General features: G+C 34.0%; 1 protein-coding gene across 3 annotated transcripts in view; it reads left to right on the forward strand.

The window, feature by feature from the left end:
• The window catches only part of Spag16 (sperm associated antigen 16), a 732786-nt gene that overhangs the window by 347114 nt on the left and 373129 nt on the right, over positions 1-12543 (forward strand). For all 3 annotated transcript variants that reach the window (XM_090354758.1, XM_090354756.1, XM_090354757.1), the window contains one exon: positions 5664-5849. In XM_090354758.1, coding sequence (XP_090210884.1) covers positions 5664-5849 — 186 coding nt within the window. The remainder of the gene's footprint in view (positions 1-5663; positions 5850-12543) is intronic.

Raw genomic sequence — 12543 nt, forward strand, 5'->3', positions numbered from 1 at the left:
GCTCAACACAACCTTAAATTATATGATTCATATTAGTTTAATCTACAGATATATTTCCAACTGAAATCTCTCTTTCCTAACTGCATACATCATTCATGCCACCAGATCAATACTACAGTGAACAATGTATATATTTATATATTTATAATATATGCCTATATGATCCTTTCACTCATAAAAGTTAAGTAATGTTTTGTATGCAGAACGATGATATATGGGTAAACCCATATGAAACAAGTATGAAACAAGTATGAAAACAAGTTTTCATACTTGAACATAAACTAAGAGGCAATGTAAATTTCCTATGCATATCAGGCATAGTATTGAATGATAGAAACATGAAATTTATAGGACAACATGATAGCTATGTTGTTGAACACATGTAACTCATGAAGGGATGATGCTACCCCCACTTTAATTAAAATAGAAATCGTCAGGAATAAAACACCAAGTATACCAGAATTTGAAGGCAGAACAGAGATGTTTAGCAATACCTTGCATTTCTTTGTGTCACTGATTGAATCCTGAGATCAAAGTGCAATTAGAAGTTCTTAAGCCAGGAACTGGGGTGATTTTGGAAGACCTAGGAATACATCATTCTGCAAAGATCATTTATATCAGAGTCACATTAGAGAAAGCCTAGGCCTGACCACGTGGAGCTCCACACATCTTTCTCCTTTTCATCTCCTTTTTGAGGACTTACAAGGAGTTTCTAGTCTTGGTAATGAAAAGCAAAACCTAGAATGTATTAGACCAATACATGAATGTATTAGAACAATAATGGGAAAAATAGAGTATTTTGAAAAGTGATACTTGATCCTTACTAATTATAAATGATAAGTCTGATCTAATTAGCTTAATATAGTTTATCCATGGACTGTGTACAAACTGCAAGGAAAATGAGATTCATTGCACTTAGTGTTAGAAGAGGGAAAAGTATTCTCTGACAGCATTTTTTCTAGGAAGACAGGATGGGGTTGAGAGGCATAGGAGAAATAGCCTCTTAGCAGTGAAATTAGAGAGCAGAGACATTTACCAAGAACAATATGACATGAAGTTTTATAAAAGTTTGAAAGTCACTTTGGAAAGCTGGAACAATTTGAATATACACTTAACATACAGCATGTATAACCAATGTGAAACATTCTGTTTTAGATGTTATAGGATGATAAAATTACTTAATTCTGGCAACTCATAATGTTTTTCCTGACAAACTGCCACAGTTTCAAAGAAAATAATAGCATTGAAATACTTTATGATTTGCAATATGTTACTTTGCTGTGATGATTTCTCTTTGCTGCCATAGAGTTTATTAAGATATTTCATACAAAATTAAATATTTACTTCAATAATCTTAATTTTATTCTGGAAAAGAAATGAGATCAACTAATTTGGGAGCTGCTGTGAATGGTTACATATATCTTGGTTAGTAAAGAAAAACCAACAAATCTAACTGTGAACTTTGAGCTCTTTTAATTGTATTATTTTGTCTTTCCCTAGTTCAGATATGTATTCAACTTCATTAGGAAATATTTTTAATATACATAACTATGTCAGACATATCTAATATGTATCATAAAGAATATATATATCATATACACCATAAAGAATATCAGAAAAACACAGCCTAGAGTGACACAAAATTATTGTGGCAAATTAGTTTAGTATTCAAAATTTTTCATAATTCTGCCTATTTACTACTACTAATACATTTTTGGTTTTTTGCCAGTCCTGGGCTTGAGCTCAGGGCCTGAGCACTGTCCTTGGACTTTCTCAAGGCTAGAGCTCTACCACTTGAGCCTCAGCACCATTTCTGGCTTTTTTTCTACGTATGTGGTACCGAGGAATTGAACCCGGGTCTTCATGAATGCTAGGCAAGCACTTTAACCACTAGGCCAAACTCCCAACTCCCATACTAATACATTTTCTACGTGCATGTCTTTGTTACTTCATATGACTTAACAATGAGATGCATGCAAATGTCAGTTAAGCAAAAGGAACATGTGGCATTTGGCCCTCTGTTTTTAGCAGTGCCCCCCCCACACACAAATACACCCTCAGAATGCACTTAAGACTCGAATTTCCCTAGGAAGCAGCACTTCTATACGTAAAGTACCCAATATAATGTCATTATAACCTTTCTTTTGACAGTCCTGAGGCTTGAACTCAAGGTATTGGTGTTGTCCTTGAGCCTTTTAGGCTCAGGGCCAGTGTTCTACCACTTTGAGCCACATTTCCATTTCCAGTTCTCAGGTGGTTAATTGGAGATAAAGTTGTCAAGAAAATTCCTGCTTTTATTGGCTTTGAACTACGATAATCATTTCTCAGTCTCTTGAGTAGCTAGGATTACAGGGATGAACCACCAATGCCTGGCTTTATAAATGTTTTGATGCCACTATATTGAATTGATTTTCATTGCTCTTTACTATTCCTTGTGTGACTTCCTGATATTTATTCTTACTATTGTGATACTATTTGAGTGATTTCTAATTTATGCTAATGTAAGCAATACTTCAATTATTTTATGTTCACCTGGAGATTATACATAATAAAGAACATTCAGAAGTTTCTCTATGGCCTCACTTCTTAAACTTTAGACCTGAGAGTCTATATTCATCTATAAGATATGTGTGTGTGTGTGTGCGTGCATGTGTGTGTGCGTGCGTGTGTGTGTGTGTGTGTGTGTGTGTGTGTGTGTGTGTGTGTGTGTATGTATGTATTTGGAAAGAAACTAGAGAGACAATGAGAAACTTGACTTGACCCATGTAACTTTGAAGAACTATAAGCCAGGCAAATAGGGTCAGGACCCAAGGAAGGACTGATATTTGATATTGCAACTTGAATATGAAGCCAAATTAGAAGATAGAATTCTTTCTTTCTTGAAGAAATATCTTTGGCTCTTGAGGTCTTTCACTGCTTGAATGAAGATTTGTTTTAAATGTCTGCTGTACTCAAACTTTATCCAAAATTAAATGTTATACTGGACCGGAGTAGAGTTCAATGGAAGAGCACTTGCTTAACAAGTGCAACATTCTGGGTCTGATCCCTAGTATTAAAAAATCAAAAGAGCAAAAATAAAAAGTATAATATTTGAGAAAGCAAAATCCCAAACAGAAACTTTATACTGATAATTGACCAAATACCTGAGTACAATCTATTAGTTAATTTGCTGCTTGAAATTTCCTGAGTCTCTTTAACTTAGCTCAGAAATATATTGTGAAGATGTCTATTGTAGCATAAATTGAAAAATAATCATTTATTAACTAATTGAAAATAATGAACTTGTTGCTTGTTAGTATGTAATTGATATGAAAAATCTAAAATAAAAATTTAATGAAAATAATGTGATTGTATCTAAATCGCTCTCCTGTCTGGCTTTATACATTGTCAGATGTAGGAGAACTTCTTTGTTTCATTCTGAGGAGAAATTTATTTATTAAACTTTGCAAAAAAACATTTTGCTGGTGTTTCTTTGTACACTTTGGTATTTTTTTCTTATTTCTGGTCATGTTTTTGAAAAGAAAAGCACATCAAAAGAATATTTAGTAATTCATATAGTATTTGTTTGGACTTAGGTGAATTCATGCACATGAGCTAAAATCTCAATATACTAAACTTATGAAAATAGCATTTATGTTTGTTATGGACTAAGCATCAGTTTATAATACTCATAAAGAAATAGTTCATTCCAGATGCATTTTTTAGTGCTGACTTTAGCTTCTCCTACAGATATATGGTTTACAGACATTCCATCCACATACAGAAATAAATCACAGTAGGGGGGTGGGGAGGGTGGTAATGGGGACCAAGACTTGTGAAAGGGTATCAATGTATGTGAATTAATGCACCTTCTATCTGGCAAATATCATGTAACCCTTTTATTAATTACAATAAAAAATATCAAAAATTAAAAAAAGAAAAAAGAAATACATCACAGTAATTTTTGTGATCATGAATAAATTTTAAAATATATTTATACATTAAAGAGTCTTTAGGATTTTTATTATTAAATATGGTACAATCTATGTTTATCACTGTCACCCCTTTCATCATTCTTCCTACAGCATTCTTAATAAAGACTAAAATTATTTTCACCATTATCACCCTTCCAAATCATTAGAATACGCTTGGACTTTCTCAATTTTAAAAGCTAAAATTCTGAATGGCGAACATAACTGATTATTACCCTCATATTGAGAGTTCTTAACTATGAAAATTTACGAAACCAAATCATTACTACTAGTGTGTGTGTGTGTGTGTGTGTGTGTGTGTGTGTGTGTGTGTGTGTATTAGTACTGGAGCTTGAACTTAAGGCCTGGAAGTTATCTCATAGCCTTTTCTTTTCTCATTCAAGGATGACACTGCTATTTGAGCCACAGTGCCACATTGACCTTTCTGGTGGCTAACTACAGATAACAGTCTCACAAACGCTTCTGCCCTGGATGGCCTTGAACTAGAATCTTCAGATGTTAGGATCTTGAGTAGCTAGGACAAGTGTGTGGCACTGAGAAATGACCTTTTCTCCTAACAGTAATTATCTTTGGTTCTGTAATTCATCCTTCTTGAGCCACTGTTAACCCTCTCAGTAGTATCTGAAAACTTGTAATTTCCCTCATCATAAGAATAAACACATCTAAGAATAAGCAAGTACTTTACCTGATCCTACTATTTGTTCTTTTAGAGATTACTGGGAATTTTTTGTTCTTAGTTTCTAGGAAAATTCACTACTGTCTTTATGCATCTATGTACCTGTTCATTCTGAAGCTGTTCCTGATGACCTCAATTGGACAATCATAAAGAGCAATTCTGTAGAAGGAAACAGGAAAATAGGAAAACATTTCTGTGTCAGAATCCCAATTTCAGGAAAAGGGGAAGTGGTTCATTAGCATTCCATGAGGGAAATGGAAAGTCCATGTGCAGAGGATGAGTAGATAATGATGAAAGTGAGATTTTTCTTGTAGTTGATATTTTGCCAATATATATATAGTGCTCTATGCTGACATCCACACATTTCTTAAATTACCTTTTGAGTCCACTACTGGAAAGTTGCTGCTTTGTTAATGTCTCTTTCAATGTAAATGGAAAATATAGTGGCATTCTCAACCAGTTCTCTTTCCTTTTCATGATGAAGCCCAAAGGCCTCTTCATTTTCAATTCTCTACTTTCTTCATCATCCTCAAATGGACTCTTGGACCATTCAACTAGTGCAAACATAAGCCAGCAACTGTGACTTAGTATTTAACATACTAGATTTTCAAAGCATTGTAGCCAGGGTCTAAATTTTCATCACTTTAAGATCATTTTCCTACAGTGTCTAACATATAATCTTAAAACCAGCACATACTAGGAAATACATAAGCAAATTCATATGTAGTGAACTTAGAGAATTTGTTTAGTGAATTTAGAGACTAATCTAGCAATCAAACAATTTCTGTCACTGCTTGAATTATTAAAATAACCCAAGTAAGAAAATGTATTGATCCCAATACTATCATTAGTTTTAATTATTTGTATTTGTCCCTAAAAGCAAACAACAACAAAAAACAAATCCAAATAAACACATATACATACTTTATAGAATACAGCGATTTGTAAAAAAAATTATGAATTAATTTTAAAATTCATTTTCTTTTGTGTGTGTGTGTGTGTGTCCTTACAAACAGTGAAAACAAGTTGGCTACTTCAAGTGGTGACACGACTGTTAAATTATGGGACCTATCTAAAGGCGATTGTGTTTTGACCTTGGAAGGACACAGCCATGCAGTATGGTCATGCACATGGCATTCCTGTGGCAATTTTGTGGCTTCTGCTTCATTGGATATGACGAGTAAAATATGGGATGTTAATAGGTAAGAAGTACTTTAAACAATAGCTTTCTCTGTTGCTGTATCTGTCTGTCTGCCTCCTTGTCTGTCTGTATATGACTAATGCTGCTTTTTCTCCCTCGATGCTACTACTGGGAAGCATTATGAAGAAATTATTCATTGATAAAATTTGTAGAGAGCTACTTAAATAATCTTAGCAAAATCCATTTCTACCTCCATTAATCTTTGTGGATATAATAATTCCTTTATAAAAGTAGGCAGCCAGATCAAGTCCGTGTAATCGGATTAACATTGCTTCCCTGAGAAGCTGTTTGTCTTCCACAGAATAAAAACAAATGGTTCTTTTAAAGAACACAATTTAAAGATACTATTTCCATTGTGCCTTCCATGTGACTGCTGGGGAACTTAGTTTAGCAGATACCCATTAGTGTGATGGAAATAATTATTCTTAATAATTCTTAATTTATTCTTAATTTTGCTCAATCTAATTAAATGCTTCTCAGCAATTCACAAATAATGCAATTTATTGTACAAAGACACCTACTGAAATATTTGTATTTTGATCTTTGTTGCACAAAGTAGTTGTTAAAGGAGTTGTAATTCATAGAAGTAGTATATGAATGCAATGAGTCTTGATCAATATCACCTATTTAATCATTTTGGTGGATGTAGAAGTTTTACTGTACATTTTGATCTTAATTCAGACCGTTAAATATATTATGTTTCTAATAAATATCCTAATTCCTATCATAAATATACATGTATATGAAGATTCACTATAATCTATTTTACATACAAACATCTCAGTCTTTCATCTAAAAATTGTAAATCATTTGTTGAACTTCTGATTACTTCATCTCTAAAAATAATTAAAAATAGAAAGGATTGAGGTATGGTGTAAGGGAAAGCACTTGCTTAGCAAGACCTAAGTCTATTAGTCAAACCCAGGATAACTGAGCATAAAGAGAGAAAGAGAGCAGACAAGAAAGTAGAAGAGAGAACAAGAGTAAGAGAGAGGAGACAAAATGAATGTATTGGTTTGCAACGAGGCTAGGAGATAAAGGAAGGACTTAATTAAAAAGTCAACAGCTTTGAGTACAAAATGATGAGATATAAATTTGCTGTCCATACATCTAAATTTGTTGTTTTCAGAAATACTACAGATTGTGTGGAGAAAGAAAAATTAATCAGGACAAAGTCTTTGTATAGTCTCTGGTTTTTGCTACATTTCCTCATGTGGAAACTAATGACTGAAAGACGGCTAAGTTTTTTTAGGGAATTGTATTGAGTAAAATCTTTCTAAATATCCCTGTGTAGTTACTTGACACTTTAACTGTAAGAGAATCTAGAGTCCCCAATTTTATGGCAAAGGATGTGGAGTTGTAGTTCCAAAGAAGGAATAGAGCTCAGTATCCATATCAGATATGACCACTGAGGATATCAGAACCTATCATGGAACAAAATAAAAAACAGAGAAAGCAGGAGGCACAGACATTCCTCTTGGGAGCAACCATGCACCAACCAAATGCCCCTCTTCCTCTCTTCAGTGTCCTGGCTCAAAGTTCCTCAGAACCCCTGCCCAGGGGTTCTGTCCTTGCAGGTTATCAACACACTGATGCATGCATGTTGCATATTTTCCTATTTTCTCTATTGAAAGTATTCTGTTGTTGGCCACCAGTGCTACTGTGCATATGGTCATGAGAGCAGAGAACAGGAAAATATGATTTTCTTCAAGAGATCATCAGGAGTCAATAGTAGATATGAGGGGATTTTGCACTACCTCGAAATAATAGCCTATGAGATAGATGGAGTAATGAAATGGGCATTATCTCTCTTTGGGGTGAGGAAAAATAGTCAGTGAGTACTCTGCATGGGGAAAAAAGGATGGGATATATATATATATATATATATATATATATATATATATTGGGAAAAATGCTGTGGCAGAGACTGGACAGCCACTCACTAGAACCTGCTTTTCCTTTCATGCTAGTTGGGAGTTTGGCTGTCTATCTAAATTGTATTTCTCAACCTCCTGGTTTATTAAATCTGGATCTGCCAGTTTAAGTTCAACACACACAAAAAGTTAGAACAATAGCATCACCTTTATGTTTTTTCTATGGTAGCACGAGGTTATCAATAAATGGCTACACTAGCTGAGCTGTCAGTTATCTTAAATGATAGCAACTGTCCACAAGCTTGATATCAAGCTAACCACAGTCCCTATCTCCAATCAGGTAGCCTCCAATGTTCCCTGAGTTATTCAGAAATGGGAAATAAATGTCCATTTTGTTTAAGACATTTTATTTTTGGCCCATTAGTCACTACACTTTAGCCTGCCAGTCTAATGTACCTCTCCTGTTACTATTCTTCAGGTGACATGTTTTCACCTCATGGCATATTTGTAAGGCAATTAAGACAAATCTTGAACTGTCCCCAAAATTTTTTTGGATGGATGATGCTAAAAATACTTTGTTAATAATATATAACTTTCCTGCTCTCCTAATTTTTTTATTACTTTTCCCTTTCATACCTATTACCTTTAATTTATACTTCAGTACTTTGGGAGCCTATAAAGTAGCAATACTTTCAATTTGAATGATTTTTGTACACATGTAGATTAATGCCCAAAAACTAGCTGCAAGTTGTAAGACAATATGGTTGCGATATTTATGTGTCTGCTTTGGTAGAGTGCTGGTTCACTAATGACTATGTGATTTGAATGTTTAAAAATCACCAAGAAGCCAAGCACTGATGGCTCCTGCCTATAATCCTAGCTACTCAAGAGGGTGAGATCTGAGGATTGTGGTTCAAAGCAAGCCAGGGCAGGAAAGTCTTTGAGACTTATCTCCAATTAATCACCAGAAAACCAGAAGTTGAGTTGAAGGTCAAAGTGATAGAGTTATAGCCTTCAGCAAAGTAGCTCACAGACAGTATCTAGACCCTGATTTCAAGCCTTATAACCACAAAAATAAAGAAAGGAAGGAAAGAAGGAAATATAAAATGGAAAGCTCAAAGGATTTCAAAGTATAGTAGCAGTGACCATGCTTATTGATGACAATTTCTTCTTGCTGGTTTTTAAGCTGATGACATATAAATAGTGCCAGCTGGCCTCACAAGTTTATTTATTTATAGATTCATCAAACTCAGGTGGAGCACAAGCTTGTTTATGCATCAAACTATAACACTGGGCAAAATAAAAAAATAGATAAATGGCATTTATGCAGACATAAAAATAAGCCAAAATGAATCATAGTAAATGATTATAATACATAGCGATAATAAATGTGTCAGAGAAATAAAAGATTAAAGACAGAAAGGAAGGGATTACAGTTTTAAAGAAAAAGGAGAAATGACTTTGGATAATCTCAGTTACCTGAGAGCAGTTAAACAGATGCCAGAGAGGAGACTCTCTGATGCCCTTCTGAGCTTGCAGTGGTGGAAGCAGAATATATGACTTATGATGGGCTAAGAGGCCATTGAGGCTGGAATTAAAGTATATGGATGAATGTTTGCAGGTACTGTCCTAGCAACATATGCCAATGGCTTTGGCCTTTATTCCTAACAAAAATGAGATACTTACTGGAGGACACTGGGAAGAATTTTCCATTTGTGATACATTTTAATATACTGACTTTGGCTGCTATGTGGACATTTGACTGTTCTGGGGCAGGATGTCACATGTCTCTAATCCTAGTGACTTGAGAGTAAAGTTTGAATCCAGGTCATGAAAAAAAGTTGACAATACTTGTCATCTCAACCAATAACTCAAGTATTGTGAGACATATCTATAACCTCTGTTCTATAGAAGGCTATAACAAGAAAACCAAGTTCTAAGGCTAGATTCAGGCAGTATTAGGGGATCATATCTAAAGAGTAAATGAAGTGAAAATAGACCAGGATCTGGATAGCAGGATAAAAGTAAAAAGCAAGACCAGTTGGGAAATTATGTAACAATCAGACAGAAAACTTTGGAACTATTATGGGACCAATTATAGTAATGAGACTTGTTTGTATTCTGCATCTATTTTGGTAATAAAATCCATATGGAATTTCTAGCTTCTGATTTGTAAAAGACGAAGCAAAAGGGCCCATTCCATATTGGCACGTATGGAGGTCAAATGTCTATTTTTGTTTAACTGGACTATTACTATAGTTTTATTAAAGACCTTTCCAACAAGATATATTACCTCACATTATGGAAAGAACTATGAACAAGAAATGCCTGTTCATTGATCATTTAACTTATACCATACAGAAGTGATCGCTCCTTTCTACCCACTGCATCCCTTCTGCTTAATTGAATAATTCATTGGTTAGTCAGCCTGTGGGTTAAATGAGAGGAGAGGAGCAGAAGGTAGGTTGTAGATAAAGCCAGGAAAATTAAAGGAGAAAAGAAATATATAAGATTAGGGCTCTGTTACAGTGACTTATCTTCTGTTCATGACATGTAACAGTAATTTCTTTTGGGCATCAAATAAACCAAGTTGAATTCCAAAATGAGAAAAAAATCTCTTCAGGAGAAAACAACATTTCTTTATTAAAAAAGTAATAAAAATGGGGTTTAGTATTTATAATATAAAATATTCCAATAATGTATTTTATGTGCTTTATGATTCATTTGCAAAAAGTTTGGCTCTTCTGGTTAAAAAAAGGGACATAATGTACAATATTAATGGTTCTAAAACATAATAATATAAGAAGTATTAAGACTCCAGGGCATGGCTTATTGGAACATTAATACCTGTCTTGTACTGTGAAGAGCTCCAGTTGCTTTCTTACACCTGAAAAGGCCCCGTGGTGCACATTAACACTCTCCTAAGGTGAGACGTAATTGTAAGAAATGGAAAGATACTGAAATTGACCTCTTGTGATTAATTTATCCTGTCCCACCAGGATAATAAATCAACTATTACATATCCTCGGATTTTCATTTATATTCAAATGAATAGTTCCTTTTGAAATATTGGCCAGAAATAATCTCTAAGTGTTTGAGCATAAACACAAAGAATAAGCACAAATGATTAGGGAAGATAAAAAAGAGAAAAAAAATAATGTATTTTTCACTTTCATTTCTCTGTCCCAAATTGCACAGTTAATAAAGCAGTATGGGTACATATTCTGTACATATTAGAGCTAAGGGCACATCTTAATGACCAGTGTTCATGGCAATTGGTTTATATGAATGATGTTCTATATACATATGTATCAACAAGAAAAAAAATGAGCAGCAATTAATATTTTAAAGTTTATTTCCTTGCCTTTACCAAGCAAATATCTATGTCATAAAAAGTAAGGTGGATATTAGAATTAATCTGGATAAATATTGATGAAAGAAAAAACATCCCAGTGCCAGTGAATAACTGTTTTATAATAATGTATTTTTACCCTATATCATCAATTAAAACAAACATTTTATTATAACAAATAGAGAAAAGTAATCTGGTGAATAGATGTATCTTAGCCTTCCTCAATACAAATAACAAAAAGGAATAAATATATTTATTCACTATTGTGCATCAAAAGAAAATTACAGATAGCCATATTCAACATGAGGTAAGAGAAAAAGCTACATTTTCTCAATAACTAAAGTGTAATCATATATCTTATACATGAATGCTTGCAGTTATATGAATTTACATTTATAAGTTAAAGTTAAAAATTTATCTTAATATTAGAGTAATCTGTACATGTTTGACTATATGTTTTTTTGTTTGTTTTATTTTTTTGTTTTTTGTCAGTTATGGGGCTTGAACTCTAGGCTTGGGCACTGTCTCCTTAAGGTACAGTACCTCTTCTAGTTTTCTAGTGGTTAATTGGAGATGGGTCTCATGGATAGTGATCCTCAGATCTCAGCCGCCTGAGCAGCCAAGATTACAGGTGTGAGCCACCAGAAGTATTTATTTGAGAAAGGAAATGCTGTGTGGGGGAGGGGGCGGGGGTGTGCGTGTTTGCATATACATGGGCAAGCTAGTCATGAAACTTTAACACAGAGCTTTGGTGCTGTCTCTGAACTTTTGTGCTCAAGGTTAGCAGCCTACCCCTTGAACTGCAGCTTTACTTCTAAGGTTTTGGTGGTTAACTGGAGATAAGACTCTCATGGACTTATCTGCCTAGGCTGACTTCAAACAGAAATCCTCAAATTTTTGCTTCCTAAGTAGCTAGAATGATAAGCCTAAGCCATTGGTGCCCAGCTGCCAATGCTAATTTTTATCCTATTCCGCAAACTTTGCATTAGAATTATTAAAGTGGTTTCCATTTAAAGAAGAATCTAATACTTGAATCACTTGTTTTAGATGTCCAAATTCATCAATTCAAAACAAAAAGTGTTTGCTGTAAAAATAGCAAGAATAAACTATTGTTAAATGGGGGAGTAGTTTCTATTGAGACAATAAAGCAAATTTCTTTTTAAAGCATTACAAAAAAATAATTTTCATAGATTTTAAATAAGGTTACCTCACATTGACATGGATTTGTGCAAGTTCCTATCATTTATTAAAAACAAAATTTTATAATGTGTCATAGACAAAAGAATAAAAATACACCAGACAATACCTAGTCAAAGCTTCTTGAAAAATTATTCTCTAGTCTAACTTTTGACCCACCCAAGAGCCTACAATGAGCATTTCTAGCAGCAAAGACCTGCTGAGAAGCCCATGCCCCATCATGCTCTTTTGTTCTTATTCTGTTTACTACATTTCCAAATGGGATGAAAATG

The sequence above is a fragment of the Megascapheus bottae genome, chromosome 21, assembly GCF_031878675.1.
Source record: "Megascapheus bottae isolate mThoBot1 chromosome 21, mThoBot2.hap1, whole genome shotgun sequence".
NCBI lineage: Eukaryota > Metazoa > Chordata > Mammalia > Rodentia > Geomyidae > Megascapheus > Megascapheus bottae.